The following is a 25,594-nucleotide window of genomic DNA, read 5'->3' on the forward strand; positions in this document are numbered from 1 at the left end:
TAACGTACCCCAAGTCTCATATTTCATTAAAATGTTTGCATTTTGTGTGCATACTTGAGTACCATGACAACGTGGCCATGGCAGGACATAGGAGCTGGTTCTTTCCTTTCACTTTGTAGGTTCTGAGGATGGAACTCAAGTCAGCAGACTCAGTCACTCAGTCGCAAGCACTTTTCTCACTAAGCCGTTTAGCCAGACCGCGTTTTATTTTGTTTCGAGAGAGGGCTTTACACAGTCCAGGATAGCCTTGAACTTGCTGTGTAAGTAGGGTGAGCTTGACCTTGCAATGCTCTTGTCTCCACCTCTCACGTGCTGGGACTGTAGGCATGCACCACATCCAGCTCCAGACGACGATTTTACAGACATTTTACTGCTAAAGCTCTATGGAGGGTCGACACTAATCTCCAAAAGTTTGGAAAACACCTCAGTTGTCTTTGTAATCTATTAATTACATCGATTTTTCTCATAAAACACCTATACTTAAAAACCAAGAAAAACCATGGGTATTTTGCCTGCATTATGTCTGTGTATCCCAAGTGGGCCCAGTGTTTGCAGAGACCAGAAGAGGGTGTTAGATCCCCTGGAAATGGAGTTACCGTTACAAACAATTGTGAGTTGCTGTGGGGATGCTGGAAGTCAAACCCCAGTCCTCTAGAAGAGCAAGCAGTCAGTGCTCTTGACTGATATCCTATCTCTCTAGTCCCAAATATCTACAATTTTTTTTAAAGAGGCAGAATGGAGAGAGACTCCCTTTACAGCTGGGTTGTGCTGATAGTCGCCAAAAGTTGGCTTATGGAACTTCATACTTTTGTTCTCTTTTCCTTAACGACTCTCCTATATCCCAGGTTGGCATTGAACTCTATATTCAGTTGAGGTATAACCCTGAGCAGCTAGTTGCCTTCTAGTGCTAACATACTTGCTTATGCGATGCTGGGGATTTGATTTAGGGTTTTCTGCATGCTAGGCAAACCTTTTACCAACTAGAATTGTTTTTAGTCTCTTTCCTCTGGGTTAAACATATCTCGTGATTCAGAAATCCTTTGTGATGGAGGTCAGGGAAAAGGATCCAGTCCTTTGATAATAGACCAATGATATATAGATCATTGACACCCCCCCCCCAAAGAAAATCAATGGTCTCAAATAGGTCATGGCCCCTGAAATGATCCAAATAGCTCAATTTCATGAACATTTCTTTCGGGCTGTCGCGATGGCTCAGTGGGAAAGTGCTTGCTGTCAAGTCTGACAACTTCAGTTTGATCCTGGGACCCACAGGGTGGAAAGTGAGAACAGACTTCGGTAGGTTGTCCTCTAGCTCCCGTACACAAATATATAAACATATGAAATAAAAATTTTTTATAAAAAATAAACACATCTATTACATTCAAAGTACTATGACTCTAAAGCTCTGCCCTACAAAAGCAACTAATATTTGCTCAAAATTCACCGTTCATGGCAAATTTTTAATAGTTCACAGCAAAAGTACTTTAAAAAATAACCGCAAGGCAGTGGTGGTGCACGCCTTTAATCACACTCAGGAGGCAGAGGCAGGCGGCTCTCTTGTGAGTACTAGGCTAGCCTTGTCTACATAGGTTGCTTCTGAACATCCAGGGTTACACAGAGAAACCATGTCTCGAAAAACAAACAAACAGTACTGTATTTTAAAAGTTTGGGCAATCATGACTGAATGATATTACGTTTATCCCAGGCCACGAGGCTAACCTGCACTCTGTCACTCAGTACCCAATCCTCACAACCATCCTTGGTTTGGGGGAGAGGTACTGCATGCTCGCTGCCTACACGGAGTTTCGAGCGCTATTGGCTGCGACAGGAAACGATGATCCAATCCCCGCCCAGTAACACGCCCTTCCCTGGGATCACTTCCGCCACAGAGATCAGTTTCCGGAAGTCCTGCGTGCCCGGTATTCTCGCGCGGGCTGGAACCAAGATGGAGGAGTACGCGAGGGAGCCATGGTGAGCTGCGGCAAGCCGCTATTGTTGTTGTCCCTTACCCCCTCCGTCCGCCGTGGTCGGATTCCGAGGTGCAAGCCGAGCTCCGCGCGGCTCAGCGCCGAGAGCTGGCAATTGTGGGTGGTGCGGGCGCGGGTGACCAGGTGGCTTTCAGCGCTGTGTGCCGGCACCCAACACCCTTGTGACCTTGTGCCTAGCGAGGAGGTTCAGTGCTTGGCTTCGTGGCCTTGGAACCTCCTCTCTAGGTCAGGTGCTGTCAATCTGGTGTGGGGACAATTAGTAGTGATCCCCTTTGCCGGCTGAGGTGACCTTGGGCACGTCTCTAGACCTCAGGTCCTACGTCGGCGAAGGGAATGTAGATCTCTGAGTGCCATACTTGAGGCCTTATTTGTATGGTTGAAGGGGCCCCCATGAAGAGGCATATCAAAAGAGTAGACCATAGGTTTCACCCAGAGGCCAGGGGGTCTGGATGAGCTCCTTGTAGGCTCGGGTGGTATTTCCTGCGCGGAATTCCTGGAGGAAAAGTGGCAAATAGGAAGAGATGAGCTGCATGTGTTCTTCGGGAAAAGCCATGAACAGAAATAATTTCATTCACTAAGCGTTTATTAAGTGAGGGCTCTGTGCTTGGCTCAAAGACCAGTCATGAGTAAATCAGGCATAGCAAAAATAAGCTGTAAATTAGTGTAATAGCTGTTGAATCTCAAGTTGTCAGAACCTCAGGGATCACAGCAAATAGTTAAACCTTGATATTAAGGTTAATCTGGTTTTGCTTTGTTTTTGTTTATAATGAGAAAGGAGCAGTGTTCCTCAGATTGTGTGCCTGCTCAAGACTTTTCAGTTACTATTTGATGGCCTTCTCTGTGGTCCCACCCTCAAATATGCTTCATCTTTCTGTGACCACACCCGCCTTCGGAGGGCTGTCAGCACTGGCTAAAAGAGTATATGGGTTTAATCGTTGTCTTAGACTTCTTTTTCCCATTTGTTCTCTCAGAATCCTTTAGGCTATTTAAATACAGTGGAAAGAGTTTGGTGAGTTTGGAGCCCCAAAATTTGTGCTTTTAGTTGGCTCTACTAGTTTCTTGTTTGTTTTGGGGCAGGCTACTTAATTTCTGTCTGAGCCTTTGTTCATTTGTACAATTCAGAGGAGACAGTCATAATCTTTTTGTCAAGTTAAAAGATTATGAATCCGCAAGGAAAAATAAGTCATTATTCAGATTCTTGTGGGCAATAATGGTAGGCTTAAATGCATTCTTGTACTTTAGTGATTGTCCATGGGCTAATTCACTATAGTGCTAGTCTTTTTGTAGGGAAGGACCAAAGGTTACGGGTTAAGACAGGGTTTGCCATGTAGCCTAGGTTGACCTCTTCCAAGTGCTGGGATTACCAGTGCGTGCCACCACTCCCAGTTCTGGGCTTGTCTCCTGAGACTGTCTGATGCAGTGAGAAATTTACTTTGCTAGCTTTAGAGTTTGTTGCGAAATTGTTTATAAGCCTGAGTAAACCTCTCTGTGCTTGCCCAAGGAGCCTGTGAACACTATAGAAACTATAGTCTAAGTGTTCGTTTCACGGAATTCATTTAGATTTGAAACCTGGTGGATGATGTGTGCCAGCAGTGACCGACCAGCTTTTTATTTGGAAGAGATGGTGGAGGAATTACAACTCTGCTGAGAGTTGGCTGAAACAGAATTTACCCTGTTCCTAGGGTGTGTGTGTGTGTGTGTGTGTGTGTGTGTGTGTGTGTGTGTATAAATAGGCTTTGAGTGATATACAAAAGAAAAACGTACATAAATCTTTACAGTAATACAGCCGACTTAGCAAGACTGGAGATGTTGTGTGTGTCAGGTCCTAGGTTCTATACAGACTTTTATTAGCCAAATCCCTAGAGGAAAAGTTCTGATCTCCTGATCAAATTACTGAAGTTTCAGCGTTGTGTAAATTGGGGTGCAATATTTAGATGTTGACTTTACAAATTTAACTTCTAATTAATAGATGTTATCCTAGTGTGTTAAATGGATCTGATGCAAACTGAAGTTTAAAATGCCGTTTTGAACTTAGTTATCCTGAAACTTCAGACTTTTAACACTGTGTCTGCAGCTAGTGAATCTTTGTTGGATTCCTGCTTTAAAACTCACTGTGTCTGCAGCTAGTGAATCTTTGTTGGGTTCCTGCTTTAAAACTTAATGCTGAACCAGGCGGTGGTGGCGCACTGTGGGTGGTCCCCCCCCCCCGCCCCCACCCCCGGGCCGGTGGTCCTGGGTTTTATAAGAAAGCAGGTTTGAGCTGGGTGGTGGTGGCGCACGCCTTTAATCCCAGCACTTAGGAGGCAGAGGCAGGTGGATCTCTGTGAGTTCAAGGCCAGCCTGGTCTACAGAGTGAGTACAGGACAGGCTCCAAAACTACACAGAGAAACCCTGTCTCAAATAGCCAGAGAGAGAGAGAGAGAGAGAGATGATAAATCCTTCTGCCTTCTAGGACTTGAGACTGAGTAGTTATGGATGTGTTTAGTATATTTGCCCCTATTTTACAACCTTAAAGTGTATTGGCTGCAGTCGACTCCACACTACAACCTGTTATATCCCTTCAGTTATTAAGTAAAGAAAGTTTTAGGGTTTCTGTGGTTTATAAGTGAGAATTAAAGTCGTCTTTCTCCCCCTTCCTCTGTTTTTAGCCCCTGGCGAATCGTGGACGACTGTGGTGGTGCCTTTACCATGGGTACCATAGGTGGTGGTATCTTTCAAGCCTTCAAAGGCTTTCGAAATTCTCCAGTGGTGAGTGGGTGACTGGTCTTATTTTATTTTCACTGGAAGCCAGGGCTGGTTGATGTTTATGGGTGCATTGGTGGGTTAGAAATATAGCACACTTATTATATATGATTTTATTATTTTGTGTGTGGGGGTTGGGGGTTGTTTTGCCTGCATGTATGTCTATGCATTGCTTGGTGCATTGCTTGGTGCCTGATGCCCATGGATAAGATCCCTAGAACTGGAATTACATACAGACAGTTGTGAGCTACCATGTGGGTGCTAAGAATTGAACCTGGGTCCTCTGGAAGAGCAGTAAGTACTCTTAACCACTGAGCCATCTCTCCAGCCCTAACTTGTTTTATGTATGTGGATGTTTTGCCTGCATGTATGTCTGCATACCATGTGCATGCCTGGTGCCCACAGAGGCTGGAAAGTAGCATTGGATCTTCTGGAACCAGAGTTACAGACTATTGTGCATTACCATGTAAGATGCTGGGAATCAAACCTGGGTTCTCTGGAAGTGCAGCAAGTGTTCTCAACCACTGAACCATCTCTCGAGCCCCCAGTTTATTACATTTAGACCATTTCCTTTTGTTTTTGTTATAGGGAGTAAACCACAGACTCCGAGGGAGTTTGACAGCTATTAAAACCAGGGCTCCACAATTGGGAGGTAAGGAGAATGTTTCCATTTATTCAGACTTTTTCTGCTTACTTGAACTTGAGGCTGGCTATACCTGTCTGTCCTCCTGTTCGTCTGACTTCCCTTTCTTCATTTGTCCCCATACTGAACTCAAACACAAGGTCCTGTGTACTAAGATTACAGGAGTTCAGTCAGCAAATTATTTTTTTTTCTTTTTCTTTCTTTCTTTTTTTATATTAGTGATTTTCATTTACTCTGCTTGTCTTAGTATCTCTGTAAGTTTTTATTTTTTTGGATTGATGCTTTGTTTGGAAAGTTAAGTTGAATTAATGTTTTTTTAAAATCTTATTTCTGTCATTCAGATATTCAGTGTTTGTTCTGTTCTAATTTGTCTTGGGGGGTTCTTTTTTGTTTTTTTAAGACAGGGTTTCTGTAGCCCTGGCTGTCCTGGAACTAACTGTAGACCAAACTGGCCTCGAACTCACAGAGATCTGCCTGCCTCTGCCTCCTGAGTGCTGGGATTCAAGGCCTGCGCCGCCACCACCACCCAGCTCAAACCTGCTTTCTTATAAAACCCAGGACCACCGGCCCGGGGATGGGACCGCCCACAGTGGGCTGGGCCCTCTCCATTAATCACTAGTTAAGAAAACACATATCTGGATCTCTCTTTTTTTTTTAATATTTATTTATTTGTTTATTATGTATACAGTATTCTGTCTGCAAGCCAGAAGAGGGCACCAGGCCTCATTACAGATGGTTGTGAGCCACCACGTGGTTGCTGGGAATTGAACTCAGGACCTTTGGAAGAGCAGGCAATGCTCTTAACCACTGAGCCATCTCTCCAGCCCCCACATATCTGGATCTTATGGAGGCCTTTTTCTCAACTGAGGTTTCCTCATGTCAAGTTGCCATAAGACTAGCCAGCACAACCCCTCTTTTCCAGAAGAAGGGCTGTGTTCATAGCTCAGATTTCTAGAGACAGAAATGGGAGTTTCTAGGATAGCATAATGCTGAGGAGAAATGTGATAAAGGTCAGAGAGACCAGTTTAACTGTTTGGGTTCTCCAAGGATAACATTAACAATTGTGCAGAAATCAGTGCAAAATATCAGAAGATTATAAAAACACAGCAATTATAAAACTTGGTTACTCGGTAACTAGAAGAAAGGAAATAACCAAAAATATGTATGGAAATTATGTCACATAAGATATGACATCAAATCAGAGTTGACTGTTTTTCCTAAGTCGTGGTAAAGACTCATTACTTGGACTAGAGAGATGGTTTGGGGGTTAAGAGCATTGGCTGCTCTTTCAGAGGACTCGGGTTCCATTACCGGTACGCACATGGTATCTGTACACCAGTCTGTTTCCAGCTCTAGGGGATCTAGGCCCACTTCTGGCCCCTGGGCACCAGGCACAAAGTGGCCTGTATACATTTCTTTCTTGTATTACATTATGACTTATTTGGCAAGGGGGGAGGGGTGCGTGCGTGCATGCTTGTGTGTGTAGCTCAGAGAGTCTGTTCTCTTTCCGCCATGAGGGTTCCCACATCATCGTGCTTGGTATTCTTACCCCTGAGCCATCTCACTGGCCCTGTTTCTTGGGAATAAGTGCTGTCTTAGCAAACACTCTGACCCTGAATGACAAGTTTTGAGGTTTCGGGGTTTTTAATTTTGTGGTTTGCTTGTATGTGTACATATACCAACTGTGCGCCTGGTGCCCACAGAGGCCAGAAACAGGTCTGGATCCCATAGAGCTGGAAATACAGATGGGTGTGAGCTGCCATGTGGGTGCTGGGAAGGAAGCCTGAGTCCTGGAAGAGCAGCCAGTCAGTCCTCTTAAACCCTAAGCCATCTCTCCATTCCAAGGATGAGATCCCTAATATTGGACCAAAGATGAGGGGCTCCTGCTGAGCACGTGAGATCTGGAGGAAGCCTGTGCAGCCATAAGCTTCAGACATTTGTTGGAGCCCAGTTTGTTGCTCTTGTTAGCGTCCTGTTTCCTGCCATTCTGAGATTTTAGAGTAGCGGCTCTCAGCCTTCCTAATGCTTCAACACTTTAGTTTAGTAACTAATTTTGCTGCTATCTGATGCACAACCACCAAAGGAGACTCGATCCCCAGTTGAGAACCACTGATTTAGTGGTTCTAAAAAAGTGACTAGGCCTCCTAAGTCTAACTCCCTGGCATTCCCTGGCTCCAACTAGGTTGTTCATTTGCCTCCGCAGCATGTGCTGTAATATGGTCCAGAGCACTGGCTTTCTCTGTGCTCTGTGGTGATTGTCAGAGTAGGTGCTTGTGACATCGATGAAGAAAGGGAAGGTGAGAGAACTGAGTTAGGAGAGAGAGGAAGCAGGAGCCTTTGGTTTAAATACGGAAACATTGTTTAAACAAAGGTGCTCTATTCTAACGGAGTGATTTCTGTGTTTTTAACCATTTGTAGCTTCTTTTAGGCTTATCTTATGTATGTTCATTTAACTTGTTTGTGGTGCTGGGCATTGAAGCCAGGCCTTTGTACATGCTGGGCAAGAGCTCCACCACTGACCTAATCCAGCTCCTTGCTGTCCCTTCCCTCAGAAGAGTTGGAGGTCTTATTTAAATTTTTCTTGAGATTAATTTTTATGTTGTATTCATGAATTTCTGTGTCTGCCACATGTATGTAGGTCCTGTGGAGGCCGGAAGAAGGTATCAGCTCCCTGGAGCTGAGGTTACAGGTGATTGTGAGCTAACGGATGTGGGTGATGGAACCTGAACTCAAGTCCCCTGCAAGAGCAGCTAGCGCTTTTCATCACTGAGTCATTTCTTGAGCCCCAAGATTCTTTAATATAAACTGGAGCACAATGGTTAGTAGAAAGAGAAGCATACTGAGAGCGTGGGCCTAGACTCTAGGAGGCAAATTTTCCTCTTCTCTCTCCTAGATTTAATGTACTCATTAAATAACCAGGGCTGGCTTCAAAGCAAACATACTTGATTATGATATTAATAATAATATAACAGTAAGGCACAAAAGAAATCTGAACTAGTTACTTTTTGTATGTTTTGCTTTGTTTTTTACAAAACAGGTAGCTTTGCAGTTTGGGGAGGACTGTTTTCCATGATTGACTGTAGTATGGTTCAGATAAGAGGCAAAGAAGATCCCTGGAACTCCATCACTAGCGGTGCCTTAACAGGAGCCATCCTGGCAGCAAGAAGTAAGTGAGCATTATTTCACTGTTTATTTTGTCTTCTGCAGCACTGAGGATTGGACTTGGGGCCTTGAACATGGTAGGCAGGCGCCATACATTGAACTAAAAATTCTCAGTCTATTAAATAAACCATCATTTGAACATACCAGTGGGAGTCAGGTTTTTGGAACAACCTCATCTGCCTTTAATTAATGAAACTTGTCTTTAGTTCCAGCACTCAGGAAGCAGAGGCAGGCAGAATGCTGAATTCAAGGCAGGTGTGTTCTACAGAGTGCCTTCCAAACTGTACAGAGAATCCCCATCTCAAAAAAAAAAAAAAACAACAAAATTATTTAAATTTGTAATGCATGAAACTGAGAATTGCCTGATTTGGTATAGAATAAATATTTATGGTGATTTGAAAGTAAGAGTAAAGGAATAAAGGACAAGGTTTTTAAAATTTATTATTACATTATTTACTGGTGTGTGGGTGGGCACATGTGTTAAATGAGGTCAAAGGACAATTTGCAGGAGTTACTTCTCTCCTTCTACCACTTGGGTTCCAGGAATTGAATTCAGTGCCTATACCTACTGATTCCATCTCACCAGCCCCCTGCTTGTTTCTTTGGTGACAGGGTCTCATGAAATCCAGAGTGGCCTTGAACTTTCTAGCTCAGAATGACCTTGAATACCTTATCTCCTTGCCCCTGCAAAGTTCGGGGATTACAGGTGTGTGGCCCTAGGGGGCATAAATTTTTGCTGGTGTAACACAGTGGTTAAGAACACTGGCCATTTATTACTTGTATCACTGGTAGAGTGCCAGACTCTCTGTGCTGTAGTTTCAAAAGTTATCTTGAATTAGCACTGCCTGCCACATACAACTGTTAGGCATAAAGGTTATCCTCTCAGCCTTGAGGAAAGAGCAAATGAATTCCTTTGGGTTTAGACTAGAAGTTTTAAACTTTTTCCTGAAAAAGTCCAGGCATTAACAGTAAATTAATTTTCTCTATTACATTAATTTAATTTGTGTGTGTGTGTGCATGTGTGTGTGCACACATGAGTACAAGAGTTTGTACATGCTACATGTAGAAGTCAGAGGATGATTTGTAGAATGATTCTTTTCTTCTGCCTTGTGGGTCCCAGTATTGAGCTCAGGTTAGTAGGCTTGACAGGAAATACCTTTACCTAATGAGCCATTTGGCTGTCCCAGAAATGAATATATTATACTTACAGACTACATGATCTTGTTGTTTTGTTTTTGTTTTGTTTTGAGACAGAGTCTTACTATTTAACTTAGTCTTGCCTAGAACTTACTAGGCTGTCCTCAAACTCATGGAGGCCTGCCTGCCTCTGCTTCGAACCACCCCACCAATGCACTATGTGAGCTGATGTTATTAAGGCATGCAAGCAAGAACATGACTTTGTCCAATATAACTTTTAAATTGGTTCCTTTTCTGTTGCTGTGATAAGGCACCAGAACCAAGGCAATATATGGAAGAAAGTTTGTTTGGGGCTCACAGTTTCCGCGGGTTAGAATACTTGATGGTGGAGCAGGGGTAACAGATGGCATCCCAGAGCTTAAATCTCAGTCTGCAAGCAGGAGGCAGTGGATGGTGTAAGTCTTTTGAAATCTTAAAGCCCACCCTCAGTGACACACCTCCAACAAGAGCACACCACCTAATCCTTTCCAAAGGGTTCTACTACCAGGGGACCGAGTTTTCAAACATACGAGCCTATGGCACCATCTCATTCAAACCATCACAGCTTTGTTTAAAAAAGCAGGCTGTGTGCTGGAGCTGACCTCTCCGCTGTTGTTTGCTGACTTGGGGCAGTGGAAGAGTTTGAGAATGAGAGGAACATAAGTATATGGATAGCCCTTTCCCTTAAAGTAATCTTTATTATTAATGTCTTCAGATGGACCGGTCGCCATGGTGGGGTCGGCTGCCATGGGAGGCATTCTCCTAGCTTTAATTGAAGGAGCTGGTATCTTGTTGACAAGGTTTGCCTCTGCACAGTTTCCCAATGGTAAGTCCTTTCTCTCCATAATGCTCTAGGTTCACACACATGGGAATGGCTTCCTGACATTAAGGAAGAATGTGTTTGTTTGGTAAAACAGAGTAGTTTGTGATTTCTACTGTGTTATTAACATGTTATGCATTTTACTTGAACCTATGATAAGCCTAAATGCTAGTTAAGACATAATAGGTAAGCCGGCAGTGGTGGTGCATGCTGATAATCCCAGCACTTGGGATGCAGAGGCAGGCGGATATCTGTGAGTTCAAGGCCAGCCTGGGCTACAAGAGCTAGTTCCAGGACAGGCACCAAAGCTACAAAGAAACCCTGTCTCGAAAAACCAAAAAAAAGAAAGAGAGAGAGACATAATAGGTGGTAGCTAGAGAGATGGCTCAGGAGTTACCAGCACTTGCTGCATTTGCAGAGGATCCAAGTTCTGTTCCCTGTATCCACTCATTCATTCACAACTGCCTGTAATGCCTTTCTAGTTCCAAGCAGACCTGATGACCTCTTCTGGCCTCCACAGGCTCTACACATACGTGGTTAACGTACAAGCAGGTTCAAGCACATACACATAGACAAAAACTAAAAGTGTTTTAGAGTAGTAGGCCTATAATCATCATGTTTATAGACAACTTGTGACAAAATGCTTTGGCTACTTGGTTTTTTTGGTGTCTGTCTTTCTTTGTAGACCTCAAGATTTATTAGTGTTCATTTATTTATTTAGAGAAGTTTCTGGTCATTTAAAAGCTACTCAGGTATGTGGTGATGATGGTAACTGACCAAAACTGTTGTAGCTGACAGTAGAAGAGGGAAGTAGACAATTTCTGACCTCAAGGACTTACATTCTAGGGGACTAAGACCAACAGCAGACTCGGAACATTATCCTACCCAAAAAGTATTGCTTTTTTTCAAGAATATAAAATAGGCCAGGCAAATGCCTTAAATCCCAGCACTCAGGAGATAGAGGCAGGCAGATGTCTTTAATTCCAGGATTTCCAGAACTACACAAAGAAACCCTGTCCTGGAAAACTAAAGTAAAAGAAAATATAAACTAGACTCGAGTTTGGGTGGAGATCAAATTAGAGTTCCGGGAAAGTGAGAGGCTGAATTGTGGACTTGCATAATCACTTGATGGTCGTGGGTGACTGTCTGCTCATGAGTGTTCAGGGTTTTTATCTCAGCGTTCAGACAGTAAATGGAAATAACCCTTGGCTGTTAGAGGGAAGCATGCAGACAGAAGGATTCTGGTGTGGGAGAAATAAAGAGTTTAGTCATGCTAATACCTCACCTTCACGTGAGCTTGGTCCCCCAGAACACGTTTCAGGCGTGGTGACACATGCTTGTAATCCCAGCACTCTGGATCTTGTGGTAGGGTAACAAGTTCTAGACCATTGGAGGGCCTTTTAAGGGCTGAAGAGATCAACACAGTTGTTACGAATTCCTCCTATTCTTGTCGGCGACATGACTCAGTTTCCAGCATTCACACCAGGCAGCTCTATCTCCAGCTCCAGGGGCTCCAAAAGCCTCTTCTGGACCCTGCAGGGCACCTACACTTGAACACACGCGCACAAACACACTTAAATAAAAATAAGGCTCGGCGGTGGTGGCACACACACTTGGGAGGCAGAGGTAGGCGGATCTCTGTGAGTTCGAGCCCAGCATGGTACAGAATGAGTGCCAAGACAGACTCCAAAGCTACGCAGAGAAACCCTGTCTCGAAATAAAATCTTAAAGCTGGTCATGATGGCACACACCTTTAATCCTAGCACTTGGAAGGTAGGCAGATATCTGAGTTTGAGGTCAGCCTGCTCTATCTAGTGAGTTCCAGAACAGACAGGACCACACAATGAGACCATGTCTCAAAAAATACATAACAGGGGCTGGAGAGATATCTCAGCAGTGGGCTGCTCTTCCAGAGGTTCTAAGTTCAATTCCCAGCAACCACATGGTGGCTCACAACTATCTGTAATGAGATCTGGTGCCCTCTGCTAGTCTGTAGAAAAATATACAGGCAGAATACTGTATACATAATTAATAAATAAATCTTTAAAAAAATAGTAATAATGAAACGAGTCTTAAAATGAAGTAGAGGGCTCCTGAGAAGCCACCACTGAGGTTTTCTCCCAAGGACACACACACATACATACATACATACACTTATAGACCCAAACACACATACTAAACCTTGACTTGGCATTTGGGGAAGGGAATAGGAAGAATAATAAGACATATTGAAAATTATTTGGAGCATGGATAAGACTCAGTTGCAGAGCTAGAATAGACCATACTGCTAGATTTGATTTCACTGAGGCACCAAGGGAGAGCTATGATCTTTGCACAATTTATGAGCACACTCTTCTGTAGATTTCAGTGGGTTGATGTAGATTTCTTACTTTACATTGTTTTTTAATCATGTCTTCTGAGTTTGCACTATTATGGTGGTCACGTTCTAATTTTTTTTATTTAGTTTTGATCATGTTAGTATAAAACAGTTTCATATTTTCAGACATTCAGAACTATATGTAACAAAAACTTAATCTTATTCCACTGAGTTTCCTTTCTAGTAATTAAATCTCACCATTTATATAGACATCACCTAAAAATGGTATATGTTATTTTTAGACAGGAGATGTACTTTTGGCCAGGCATGGTACAAGCTAGTAATCTCAGTACTTAGGAGGTAGAGGTAGAAGGATAAAGGTTCAAGGCTAGCTTCTGCTACATAACAAATTCAAAACCAGCTAGGGCTACATGAGACTATAAGAGTTGTGGAGTGGGTGAGTTTGCTTTTTTGTTCAAGAGTTGAACAAGGGGCACTGGAGACATCAACTTCTAAGAGTATTGGCTGCTCTTCCAGAGGATTGGAGTTCAATTCCCTGCATCCACATAGCAACTCACAACTGTCTGCAACTCATGTTCCATAATATCAGTGCCCCTTGTGGCCCTGGAGGGCATGAGACATACATATAACAACACACAAACATCTAAGCAAAGCACTCATACACATAATAATAAATAAGTAAATAATTTAAAACAAAGTTCAAGGTCATCTTTCTTTGGCTACTGTCTTAAGGTTGCTATTGCTGTGATGAAACACCTTCACCAAAACAACGTGGGGAGGGAATTATTTAGCTTATACTTTCAAATCGCTGTCCATCACTGTAGGAAGTCGGGATAGGAACTCAAACAAGGCAGGAACCTGGAGGCAGGAGCTGAAGGCAGGCCCTTCACCTGCAATCATTAATTAGGAATTGCATTACAGCTGAGTCTTAAGGAGGTATTTTCCCCACTTTTGTCAAAAAAAAGCTTATTTCTTTTTTAATATATGAACACTCTGTCTACAGTACCCTTCCTTGCCTGTAGAAGGCTCCAGATCTCATTACAGATGGTTGTGAGTCACCATGTGGTTGTTGGGAATTCAACTCAGGACTGCTGGAAGAGCAGCCAGTGCTTTAACCACTGAGCCATCTCTCCAGCCCCATGGAGATATTTTTCAATTGAGAGCTCCATCTTTCCAATGACTCTTCCTTTCAGATGACTCTAACTTTTGTCAAGTTGACAAAACTAGTCAAGACAGCTACATAGCAGATTTTGAGGCTAGCCTGGGTTATATGAGAGTTAGTCTCAAAAAAACTAACTTTGTTGTTGTTCCCAGGTGCTCTTTTAGAATAGGACTGTGAGTTTTGTTATAAAGCAAGCTATGGAGCAGCTTCCCTTTTCAGATCTTCTTTCATTGGGTTCTCTTTGTCTCTTTTAAATTTATTTGGTTTTTGAGATGGTCCTTAACACATCTGTTATTATTTAAGTTGGATTAATGAATTCTGTTAAACATAACTAAGGGGTTGTAACTTAGTGGTAAAGGGTTGAGCTTTACAGAGGCTCTGGTTTTACCCCTAGTGCTGCCAGAACAACAAAAACAGACCTAGGGTCGTTTTAGGTTTTGTCAGTAGCGCTGGCTGTCCTGGAACACACAAAGATTCATCTGCCTCTGCCTCCCAAGTGCTGGGATTATAGGCATGTCCCGCCGCCACCTGACTTGTCAAGATAATTTTAAATGGCTACTAAAATATGTGTCAGGAGGGGCAGGAGAGTTAGTTCAGTGGTTAAGAGTACTTGCTATTCTTTCAGAGGACCCAAGTTTAATTCCTAGCATTCACATTGCGGGGCTCACAACATTCTCTAATTCCAGTTCCAGGGGATCCAGCCCGCTCCTCTGACTTCCATGGTACCCGCATACATGTACATCGACACACATACAGATAAATAAAACAATTTTAAACATTTTTAGAATTGTATGCAGTGGGCCTCAGTGATTAAGAGCCCTTTACTGCTTTTGCAGAGGACCAAGGTTCAGCTCTCAGTATGCACATGGCAGCTCACAGCTGCCTGGAACTCCAGCCTTTCTGACTTCCTTAGGCTTCTGCACACTGGTGTGCACACATACTCATAATTTTTTGTTTTTTAGCTGTATTAAGAAACAGTAGAATATTGTTTTGTTGGGTTTTTTTTTCTTCCAGTCTTGACTCAGGGAAACTTATTATAGCATTTGCTTTAAACTGGGGCTGAGGACAGAACTCGATTGGTAGAGTGTTTGAGTAGCATCCGCAGAGCCCTGGGCTCACTTCAGCATCACATAACCCGGGTGGTGTGCACACCTCTAATCCTAGCACTTGGAGTGGAGGATCGGGAGGATCATCTCTGTCTATGCAGCAAGTTCAAGGCCTGCCTGCTCTAAGGGAGACCACATAGCAATCAAAACAACAACAAAACCCACTAATTTTTATTTTATTTTATTTTTGTTATGAATCCATCTGACTTTCCTGGCTATCCTTTCTAGAACACCAGGAAGTCAGTCTGTCCTGTGATAAATCTAAAGGATCTGCGGACCTCTGGTGGGAACTCCTGAGATTATAAAGAAATTCCAACTACGATTGTGGTGTAGCAGTAACTTTTAAGTTGATTCATTTCTTTTCTACTTCCTAATCGCATGCTGCTATTTTAAAAATCCCTTTTACATCTCAATTGCAGGCCCTCAGTTTGCAGAAGACCACTCGCAGGTGCCCTCAAGCCAGCTGCCACCCTCACCCTTCGGAGACTACCGACAGTATCAGTAGGACATCCTTCCCAGGAGTCCTGTACCTGAGTGGACTGTAGTTCAGTAGGGTTTCAGAAGATCAAGTTACAGTCTCTTTAAAGCCGTAGGTGGGGCAGCGGTGGCCAAGCGGGCCATGAAGAGACATTTAGCACATTTTTCTATTTAAAAGAGACTCAGAGGGGAGAAAAGATACTGAGTTTATTTATTCACACATGGATTGCATTCGTGATCAAAATAAATGTCTAATGCATTTTAAAGAGTGTATATATACACATGCCTAGAAGATAAAGGACCAATGGGCAAATAACAGTGAAACTCGGCCATCATTTCCTTCAGGACTCCTCTGCCTGATATTTTGTGTACAGTTATTCAGACAATAAAAGGTTCCTGGGACTTAGCATTTCCTTTTAAAGTTTTAGAGCTCTGCCTTTCATACTGAACATACTTCAGATAATGGATGTTTATGCCAACCCCTCATCATACTTGAAATGAATTATATACGAGAAGGATTGTGTAATCAGCATGAATCATTTCACAGGGCAAAAATTGAAAGATATGTCCACGTGTTCATCCTTTGCTTTGAAAACAAAATGTTGTCTTGGTTTAGCAGATGCTGAATAGCTGGGCATAGTACACACCTTTAATTCCAGAAGCAGGTGGATCTCTATGAGTTCCAGGCCAGCCTAGGGTTCATGGAGAGTCCCATCTCAAAAAACAATGGTCCTGGACATAAAACTCCTTAGGGCTGCCATCTCTTGATTCCTGGTCATCAAAACAACTTGCTTCCTATATACCCAGCTCTGTATGGAAATAATTCTTAGAAGCAGGGTGGGATAGAGTGCATGGTTGAAAAGAGAGTGCATGTGTGATGGTTCCCACCTGTAATCCAGTCACTGTGGAGGCTGAGGCAGGCGCAGCCAAATTCAAGGCCAAATTTGACAGCAGTCTCAAAAAATCAGAGAAAGAAGAAAATACTTGTTTTAATTGTTTCAAGTCCTCTGCAGCTGATTTTTCAAACTGTGCTGTAGGGTCTGGTGGAGCTAGAACTTACCCCGGCCTACAGAGTAGTTTCCTGCTTGTGTTGGGGGTGATATGGCCTTCAGAAGGCATGTTGTGAGCACATCTGCCTTTCTGCTCAAGGTTGTACACATAGTAAGTGCTTAGCTGCTCCTTTGATTATGGATTATGTGTATGTGTGAGAGAGAGACAGAGACAGACAGCATGTAAAATAGTATTTATTGTAGACATTTGTATGAGTGTTTCAGTGGCTTGGAAATACAAGCACATTGATTAACAACCCCTAGCATTAACATTCTCTGTGCTCAGAGTGTTACCGGCCTGATGGTGTTTTTGTTTTTTTTTTTTTTTGGTTTTGTTGTTTTTTCGAGACAAGGTTTCTCTGTGGCTTTGGAGCCTGTCCTGGAACTAGCTCTTGTCAACCAGGCTGGCTTTGAACTCGCAGATCCACCTGCCTCTGCCTCCCGAGTGCTGGGATTAAAGGTGTGCGCCACCAACACCCAGCCTGTTGGCCTGCTTGTTGTAATCTCAGCACTTGGAAGGCAGAGGCAGGAGGATGGTGAGTTCAGTGGCAGCCTGTCTCAAAACAGTGAAAGTTGTCATCACCGATATAAACTCTATACCATTAAACAGTAGCCTCTTCCCTTCGTCCCTACCCTCAACCCCTGTCTGGATTTGCCTATCTGAGGTCCCTCATATGCATAGAATCATACAGACTCATTTTTGCCTGCCTTAATTCACTTAGCATAATGTTTGCAGGTCCATTCATCCTGGGAATTCTAATTCTTTAATTTTGTGTCTGAGTGTTTCTTGTGTGCATATGCCGACTGATGTTATTCATTTGACTATTGATGGTAACAAGCTGTTCCAACTTCAGCTATGCTGAATTATACCCTGGAGTGCAAATAGCTATTTGAGTCCCTACTTTGAGTTCTCTTGGATATTTACCTAAGCCTAAGATTGCTGGTCACGTAATTGTTCTATCTTTAACTCTGAGGAGCTGCCAAACTGTTTTCCACAAGGGCTGCACCGTTTTACTATTCCCAGGAGCAATGCAAGAGGATTCTCTTTCTCTGCTTCCTTGCCAAATGACGCTTGTTATCCTCCCACCCCGTGCTAGGGATTAAACCCCAGCCCTGTTGTCTGCCAGGCAAGCATAAAACCACCGAAGGATACCACAGCCACTCTCCCTTTAGAGAAACTTTGTAGCCCTCCTGACGTGTGGAGTGATCTGCCACTGTAGTTGAGGTTAAGTTTGTTTTTTTGTTTGCTTTGGATTTTTGAGAGTCTAGTTCACTGTGGCTTTGATTTGTGTTTCCCTAAAAATGTAATAAATGGATTTTGGGAACAACCTGTCAGATGTACAGCATTCAGGCTTTCCGTTATAAAATAAGAAAGTTGTATCAGAGCATCCAGTTGGTGCATCTTTAAATGGCAGGTCAGTAAGTTCCTTTCGTGAGAACTCCAGCTCCTTGATGCTGGCTTCACATGTAATGCAGGTATGGTTTTGACATTTAATTGGGTAACTCTGGGGTCTTTGATATATTGTTTTTGTTTTGTTTTAAACTTTATACTTTATGTATGAGTGCTCTGTATGTATACCTGGACACTAGGTTATGAGCCACCATGTGGTTGCTGGGAATTGAACTCAGGACCTCTGGAAGAGTAGCCAGTGCTCTTAACCTCTGAGCCATCTCTACAGCCCTTTTGTTGTTGTTGTTGTTGTGTTTTAATATAGTTTTGCTGGGGGGAGCAGAGAAAAATGTAGAATTCAATAAAAATCAGTTTAAAAAAATAGTTTTGCTATATAATCTGGGTTGCTTTGAGCTTGTGAGCATTCTTTCTGCCTCATCTTCCAGAGTCCTGAAATTGGAGGCATGGCACTAGGCTTTGTTTTTCTTTTCTTTGTGGTACTCGAGAGTCAACCTAGGGTCTTGCTCATCCTGAGCCAACACTCTACCACTGAGCCATCCGTAGCCCACAAGACTGTTCTTGATTAGGATAGATTTTCTGGAAATAATTATGGGTAGGTGAGAGGTGAAAGGCAGTTTATATATATTTTTTAATTATATTTTTACCACATGCAGAGCATGAGATGAAAAACTGGATAAAACCCTTTTTGGTGGTATTTCCAAGGCTTCCTCGTTCTTGGAAAATGGCCTTTCTTCATCCATCCTGTAGTCAGAAGAGGCTTTCTGTCCCAGTGCTGCGTCTTGGACAGGGGAATGGGTTGCTTGTTTCTATCACTAACCTTTATAAAGACTGGTAGCGGGGGGAGGGGGGGCTGGAGAGATGGCTCAGTGGTTAAGAGCACTGACTGCTCTTCCAGTCGTCCTGAGTTCAATTCCCAGCAACCATATGGTGGCTCACAACCATCTGTAATGAGATCTGGTGCCCTCTTCTGGTTTGTAGGCATACATGGAGGCAGAACACTGTATACATAATAAATAAATTTAAAAAAAAAAAGACTGGTGGCATACTTCCTATCGTGTGAAGTCCAAGATTGACTCTGAGCACTGCATAAAGCTGGGCATGGTGGCACATGCCTGTAATCCCAACATCTATAAAAAGCAGGAGTTCAGGGTCTTCTCTGCTACATGGTGAGTTCAAATTTTTTCAAAAATAAAATACTCCTATGACATTTTTGGTAGCTATTCTAAAGCTAAAGTTGGTAGAGCCCAAGATAAAAGCTAAAACACCAAAAAATCATTTTAATAAACAATTTAATCAGAAGTACATGATGAGGGAGTTTCTCTGGGTCTTCCTGGACGAGTGGAATTAGAGTCATAGTTGAAATGCCGGTTTCCCCATTTTCCTACTATCTGAACTTGACCAGAATTGACCTGTAGCAGGATTTCTGATTCAGTTTGGAAGCTGTAGGTACAGCTGTACCTGCTGTTGCAAGCACATCTGTTTTCACACGCTAAATGCCTGGAGACAGGAATTCGGGTCATTTTAGTTAGCTCGTTGGAGGGTCCTGAGTTCAGAGCTCCAGCATGGTGACATGTCCTGGTAGGACCGACAGGAGGATCTCCAGAGCTCTTTCATCAGCTGGTCTAGCCAGCTGGTGAGATCCTGCCTATAAAATAAAGAAGGCTAGCTGGCTCAGCAGGGCACAGTGCTAGCCATGCAAATTTGACAATACTAGTTTGCTCCCTGCAGCACATGAGCCAGATGTGCACATCTGACAGAACAGGAGAATCACCCAGATGCCCTCAGAGCAGCTCGCCTGGAATCTGCAGTCTAATAAAGAACAAGAAGTGCTGTCTCTACAAGGTTGAAGCCAAGAGCCAACTCCCCAAAGACGTGGAGAGCAGTCGAGGACCCCAGATGTCAACCTCTGGCATCCACATAACTGCACAAATGCCCAGACCCAAAAACTAAGATGCGAGCAAACTCACTGTTTTCAGTCTGTCAGATCTGTCACGTCAGATGGCATGGAGCAGACCCTCTGTGTTAACGTGTGGGAACACCGTCTTCCCAATGGTCAGTGACTGTTTCGGGCTCTCATGAGAGTTCAGCAATTCCACCCCACAACTAACACGGGAAGGAGACATAGGATTAATATTAGTTGGTGTTGAAATCTGATATCTTGACAGTAGAAGCCACTTTGCAGAGGGGAAGGTATGCAGCTCTCTTGCCTCAGCCTCACAGTTGCTGGGATTATAGGGCTGAGCCACTATACTTAGTAGGAACTACATTTTATAACAGGTACTTGATAAATGTTGAGTAAACAAAGTATAGGCAGATATGTCACTAGAGTGAGAAAGTATGAAGTTTTTAGAAGATAGATATTTCAGTCAGCGATGTAATAATAAATCTCCATGTAAACTCCACACAGTATAAAAAATTAACTATTCTGGATTGGCAAAACAGCTCAGCAGGTAAAACCACTCTGCCGCCAAGCTTGATGACCAGAGTTTGATTCCTGGAACACACATGGTAAAAGGAAGGACCAGCTCCCATGGGTTGCCCTTTGACCTCCACACACATGCCCTACACACACACATAACAAACGGGTGAGTTTTAAAATCCATCTTACAGTTGAATTTCTTATGCATAGCTTCTTAGTTTTTCAAAATGTATCTTTCATTAAGGGTCAACTATTATCCTAAATTTGATGTTTACCATTCACATGTATTAATATTTGTGTCAACTTGACATAAGCTAGAGTTATCAGAGAGGAGGAAGCCATACTTGAGAAAATGCCGGGTTTTGGTAATTCAACAGGACACTTCTTAGTGGTTTATGGAGGAGGTCCCAGGCTACTGAGGGTGGTGCCATCCCCAGGCTGGTGGTCCTAGGTTCCATAAGAAACCTGGCTGAGAAAGCCATGAGAACAAACCAGTAAGCAGCTCCTCTCTAAGTCCCTGCTCTTCTTGAGTTCCTGTCCCGACTTCCTTCAGTGATGAGCAGCTATGGAAGTGTGAGCCTAACAAATCCTTTCCTTCCCAAGTTGCTTTGGTCTTGGTGTTTCATCAGCAATAGAAACCCTAACTAAGACAGTTGGTTACCAGGATAGGTGGGTGTGGCTGTGACAAACCTGACCATGTTGTTTTGGGGAGGATTGTGGAAGGACTTTGGGAGTTTGTGCTAGAAAAGACAGTAGCGCTCGATGCCCAGTGAGCTGTAGGAGCTTGGATGATAGAATGCTGAGGGCAATGCAGAAGATGGAGGTCTGGTGAGGGAAGTTTCAAGACCTTATCAGGGTCATCTGTTGTTTTGAATCAAGAATCTATGATTCAACAGACGGTGATGGTGCACACCTTTAATACAGCACTCAGGAGGCAGAGACAGACAGATCTCTGTGAGTTCGAAACCAGCCTGGTCTACAACACAGTGAGTTCCAGGACAGCTAGAAAAACCCTATCTTAAACCCCCGTCACAAAAAGATTCTGAGGTTCTGGTTCACTGGGGCTAAAGAATCAGCTATGATTAACAAAACACCAGAGCTACTGAAGTGAAGCCTTTGCTTTGCTGGAACATAGATGCTGGTTGCTGGAGCTGAGAAGTTAGTAGTGACTGAGAAGAGACCAGCAAGGTAGACAGTGGTGGTGCAGGCCTTTAATCCCAGGACTCGGGAGGCAGAGGCAGGCGGATCTCTGTGAGTTTGAGGCCAGTTTGGTCTACAGAGTGAGTTCCAGGACAGCCACCAAAACTACACAGAGAAATCCTGTCTCAAAAAAAAACAAAAAGAAAAAAAAAAAAAAAGACCAGCAAGCCAAGCATGTTGGAGCACACCTTTAATCCCATCACTTGGGAGGCAGAAGCAAATGGATCTCTAAATTTGAGGCCAACCTGGTCTCAAACTGGTCTACAGAGTGAGTTCTAGGGCTGGAGAGATGGCTCAGTGGTTAAGAGCACTGGCTGCTCTTCCAAAGGTCCTGAATTCAATTCCCAGCAACCACATGGTGGCTCACAACCATCTGTAATGAGATCTGTTGCCCTCTTCTGGCGGGCGGCATACATGGAGGCAAAATGTTGTATACATAATAAATAAATCTAAAGAGAAAGAAAGAAAGAAAGAAAGAAAGAAAGAAAGAAAGAAAGAAAGAAAGAAAGAAAGAAACAGAGTGAGTTCCAGGATTACACAGGGAACCCTGTCTCAAAAAAAAAAAACCAACAAAACAAACAAACAAAAAAACAACAGAGAGAGAGACAGAGAGACAGAGAGAGCAGCGTTGTTGTCTTCTGAGAAGTGTTTCCTAAAAGAACACTGAAGCTGTTTTGCAGAGTGACCAAGGTTGTGCCTTGCACTAACAGCCAAACTTGGTGGTGTAGGAATCATCCAGGTGGTACTGGTTTTGAAGGCATGATGGGGCCATGGAGCACAGCTGAGGCCTGGCACTATGAGAAGCCAGGAGAGGCCATTGGTGAAGGGACAGACTGAATGGCAATCGAAAGCCCAGGACTGAAGGGGTGATACAGAGAAGAGGCTTGCCACCATGAGGAGAGCCTAGGAGGGGCTATTGGTGAAAATGCAGCCTAGTTGCAGCAGAAGACCCTGGCATTTTGGAGATGCCAGTACCACGGGATGACCATCAAGATCAGCAGCAGGAGTGGAGTAGAGTCTACTGGAGCTTAGATACAGGCTGTGTGCGCTGCAGAGGGTGGGGCCGAAGAAGTGACCCAAGCCCTTTGGAGGAGCCCAGAAGATCCTGAGTGAATCCCAGACATTGAATGTGGAGTTATTTGTACAATTGGAGTTTGTTTTGCTCCATTCAGATTGTGACTCTGCCCTGGTTCTTCCCTCTTGAAGTGAGAAGGTATTAATTTAATTTTGATGTTTACAGGAGCCCACAGCTGGAAGACTTGGAATTTTTTTCTTTTTAGACTTGGAACTTTTAATAGAGATTTTGGATTTTTAGAGAGATTGGATATTTTGAAGAGACTGAAGGCTTTTTTTTTATTTTTAACAACTAATTTATTTCTCAGCGTTTAAAACCTTCTTGAGCAGCTTCCCTGATGTGCACTGAGGTCCAGCTTCTTAGACCTCAAACTCAAAGTATTATGGGTCAAAGTCATGGATGTGGACGCGGACGTAGCCGTCTCTGCCACCGCTCCTGTAGCTCTTGCCATCAGAATGGAAGGCAACACTGTTGATGGCTGCAAAGTGGCGTTGACTCTCCCAAACTCCTCTTCAAAAGCCAGGTGGAAGAAGCTGGCTTCAAATTTGCCAATCTTGGTGGAGGTTGTGGTTACATCCATGGCTTCCTGGCCACCTCCCAGCACCACATGGTCATAGTTGGGAGAGAGGGCAGCTGAGTTGACGGGATGTTCTGTTCAGAAAGTCTTCTGATGTTCAAGACTTGTGGAGTCAAAGAGCTTAGCTGTGTTGTCCTTGGATGCAGTGACAAACATGGCCATGTCTCTAGACAACTGGATGTCATTGATCTGCCGGGAGTGCTTCTTAACATTCACCAACACCTCCCCAGACTTGGCACTATACTGGTTGAGCTCTCCACTCTCATGGCCTGCGACGATGCATTCCCCCAAGGGTCCCCAAATGGCACTGGTGATCTTGGAGTCATTGCAGGGGATCTTCATGTAGGGCTCATTGTTGTCGATCTGGCTTGGATCCTGTAGATCAAAGAAGCTCACGAAACACTGGTACCCCATCTGCTTGTCTGTGGAGAACATGATGATGTTGCCCCCAAAGTCAAAGTCACAGGTGAGGACAGCTGAGTTGGTCTTCAGTAGAGCCAGCGGCTTCCCTGTTTCACAATCCCAGAGACGACAGCCGTTGCCAGCTGAGCCGGTAAGGACGTGCTTGGTGTCCCAGTCAGCATCCACACACCACATGGTTCCAGTATGGCCCATGTAGGTGCCCAGCCTCTCGCCATTCACAGAGTACCACACATTGACGATAGGGTCTTTGGCCACGATGAAGAGAAGGTCTCCTTCGCGGTAGTACTTGATCTGCATGATGGACCACTCACTGCCCTGCAGTAGGATGGGCTTCATCCCAGCGGTGTCGCGAGGAGAGGCAATGTGCGCAGGACCGGACCTGGACTCAAGACTGAAGTTTTAATGTGTTTGTGAAGACTGTGGTGCTTTTAAAGTTATTTGTGTCTTATATTGTGATATTATTATCAATGTGCTATCTTGGAAATAAATGAGGAAGATTCTAATTAAGGAATGATTTGTTTGTGGGTCATGTCGACAAGGGGTCAGTAGCTCTAAGAAAATAGTTTTGTTTTAGATAACTATAGACCTAAAGGTTGTAAAGCTAAAAGTTTCTGGTTTATCTTTCATTCAGATTCAATTACATTAACATTTTATGTAACCATAAAGCAGTGATCAAAACCAAAATTCACATTATAGTTATTAAACTATGGACTTTTTGATTTTTTTGTAATATTCTTTCCTGTTTCAAAATCAAATACAGGACCCCAAATTCCATTAATTCATGCCGTGGTCCTTTAGTCTGTTTCTTAGTCTTTCTTTGTCTTTTGTGACCTTGACACCTTGAAAAAAAAGTTTTTGAAAACGAAGTTGTTTTATTTTCCTTGTCTGTTTTGCCTGCACATATGTATGTGTTCCATGTACTCACCTAGTACCCTCAGAGGCCAGAAGAGGGTGTCATCTGTGATCCCTTAGAACTGGAGTTACAGTTGTGAGCGACCATGTGGGTGCTGGGGACTGAACCTAGGTCCCCTGAGAAGGGCAGTGAATGCTTTAACCTCTGAGTCATCTCTCCAGTTCTGATGCTTTAAAAATTTTTTTTTTCAAAAATGTATGTGTATGTGCTTGCTTGCATGTATGTCTATGTACCATGTGCATGCCTGATGTCTGCAGAGGCCAGAAAAGGATCTTGGATCCCCTGGAACTGGAATTACCCACAGTTATGACTCACCATGAGGGTGCTGGGAACCAAACCTCGACCATCTGTTAAGACTAGCAAATGCTCTTAATCCGTGAAACATTTCTCTAGCCCTGACTTTTATGCTTGCTTTATGTATGTATTTATTTATTTATTTAAATTTATTTGTTTGCTTGTTTGGGACAGGGTCTCTCTATGTAATCCTGGCTGTTCTAGAACTCACTATGTAGACCAGGAACTCCTACCTCTGCCTTCCAAGTGCTGGGGTTAAAAACACGTGGTACCTTGCCTAGTTGCTTTATGCTTTGGAATTTTTTTTCTTAGATTTCTGTGTACGAATGTTTTGCCTAAGTATATGTGTGCGTGCTACTATCTAGTGCCATCAGGGTAAGAGGGCATTAGATCCTTTGGAACTGTAGTTACGGATGGTTGTGAAGTCACCATATCTGTGCTAGGAACCATGTCCTCAGAAGTACAAGTACTCTTGACCGTGGCGCCGTCTCTCCAGCCCTGAACTTTATGCTTTGGAAGAACAGTAATCTGTTGTTCCAGGGCAATCTCTGCTTGGATTTGATATGTTGTTCTCACGTCACTGGGAAGGGCGGTGCAGAGATGACACTCCTTTCCTCAG

General features: G+C 43.5%; 1 protein-coding gene and 1 pseudogene across 1 annotated transcript; one reads left to right on the forward strand and one right to left on the reverse strand.

Annotated features, from left to right (window-relative positions):
- Positions 1 to 1,812: 1,812 nt before the first annotated feature.
- Positions 1,813 to 16,020, forward strand: Timm17a (translocase of inner mitochondrial membrane 17A). Its single transcript, XM_087906491.1, has 6 exons — positions 1,813 to 1,971; positions 4,637 to 4,736; positions 5,319 to 5,382; positions 8,411 to 8,539; positions 10,427 to 10,537; positions 15,557 to 16,020. Exons 1-6 carry the CDS (start codon positions 1,835 to 1,837, stop codon positions 15,640 to 15,642), a joined length of 627 nt encoding a protein of 208 aa, XP_087762617.1. The 5' UTR covers positions 1,813 to 1,834; the 3' UTR covers positions 15,643 to 16,020.
- Positions 16,021 to 23,127: 7,107 nt separating this feature from the next.
- LOC125398361 (eukaryotic translation initiation factor 3 subunit I pseudogene) lies at positions 23,128 to 24,104 on the reverse strand (annotated as a pseudogene).
- Positions 24,105 to 25,594: the final 1,490 nt, after the last annotated feature.

The sequence above is a fragment of the Myodes glareolus genome, chromosome 5 (genome assembly GCF_982192425.1).
Source record: "Myodes glareolus chromosome 5, mMyoGla1.1, whole genome shotgun sequence".
Lineage (NCBI taxonomy): Eukaryota > Metazoa > Chordata > Mammalia > Rodentia > Cricetidae > Myodes > Myodes glareolus.

What these genes read in the sequence shown, in the direction of transcription:
- Timm17a (XM_087906491.1), top strand. Translation starts at nt 1,835, where the DNA reads ATGATCCAATCCCCGCCCAGTAACACGCCCTTCCCTGGGATCACTTCC. An exon ending in GAGTACGCGAGGGAGCCATG is followed by an intron (nt 1,972 to 4,636) that starts GTGAGCTGCGGC and finishes CTCTGTTTTTAG; the next exon opens with CCCCTGGCGAATCGTGGACG. An exon ending in CTCTGCACAGTTTCCCAATG is followed by an intron (nt 10,538 to 15,556) that starts GTAAGTCCTTTC and finishes TCTCAATTGCAG; the next exon opens with GCCCTCAGTTTGCAGAAGAC.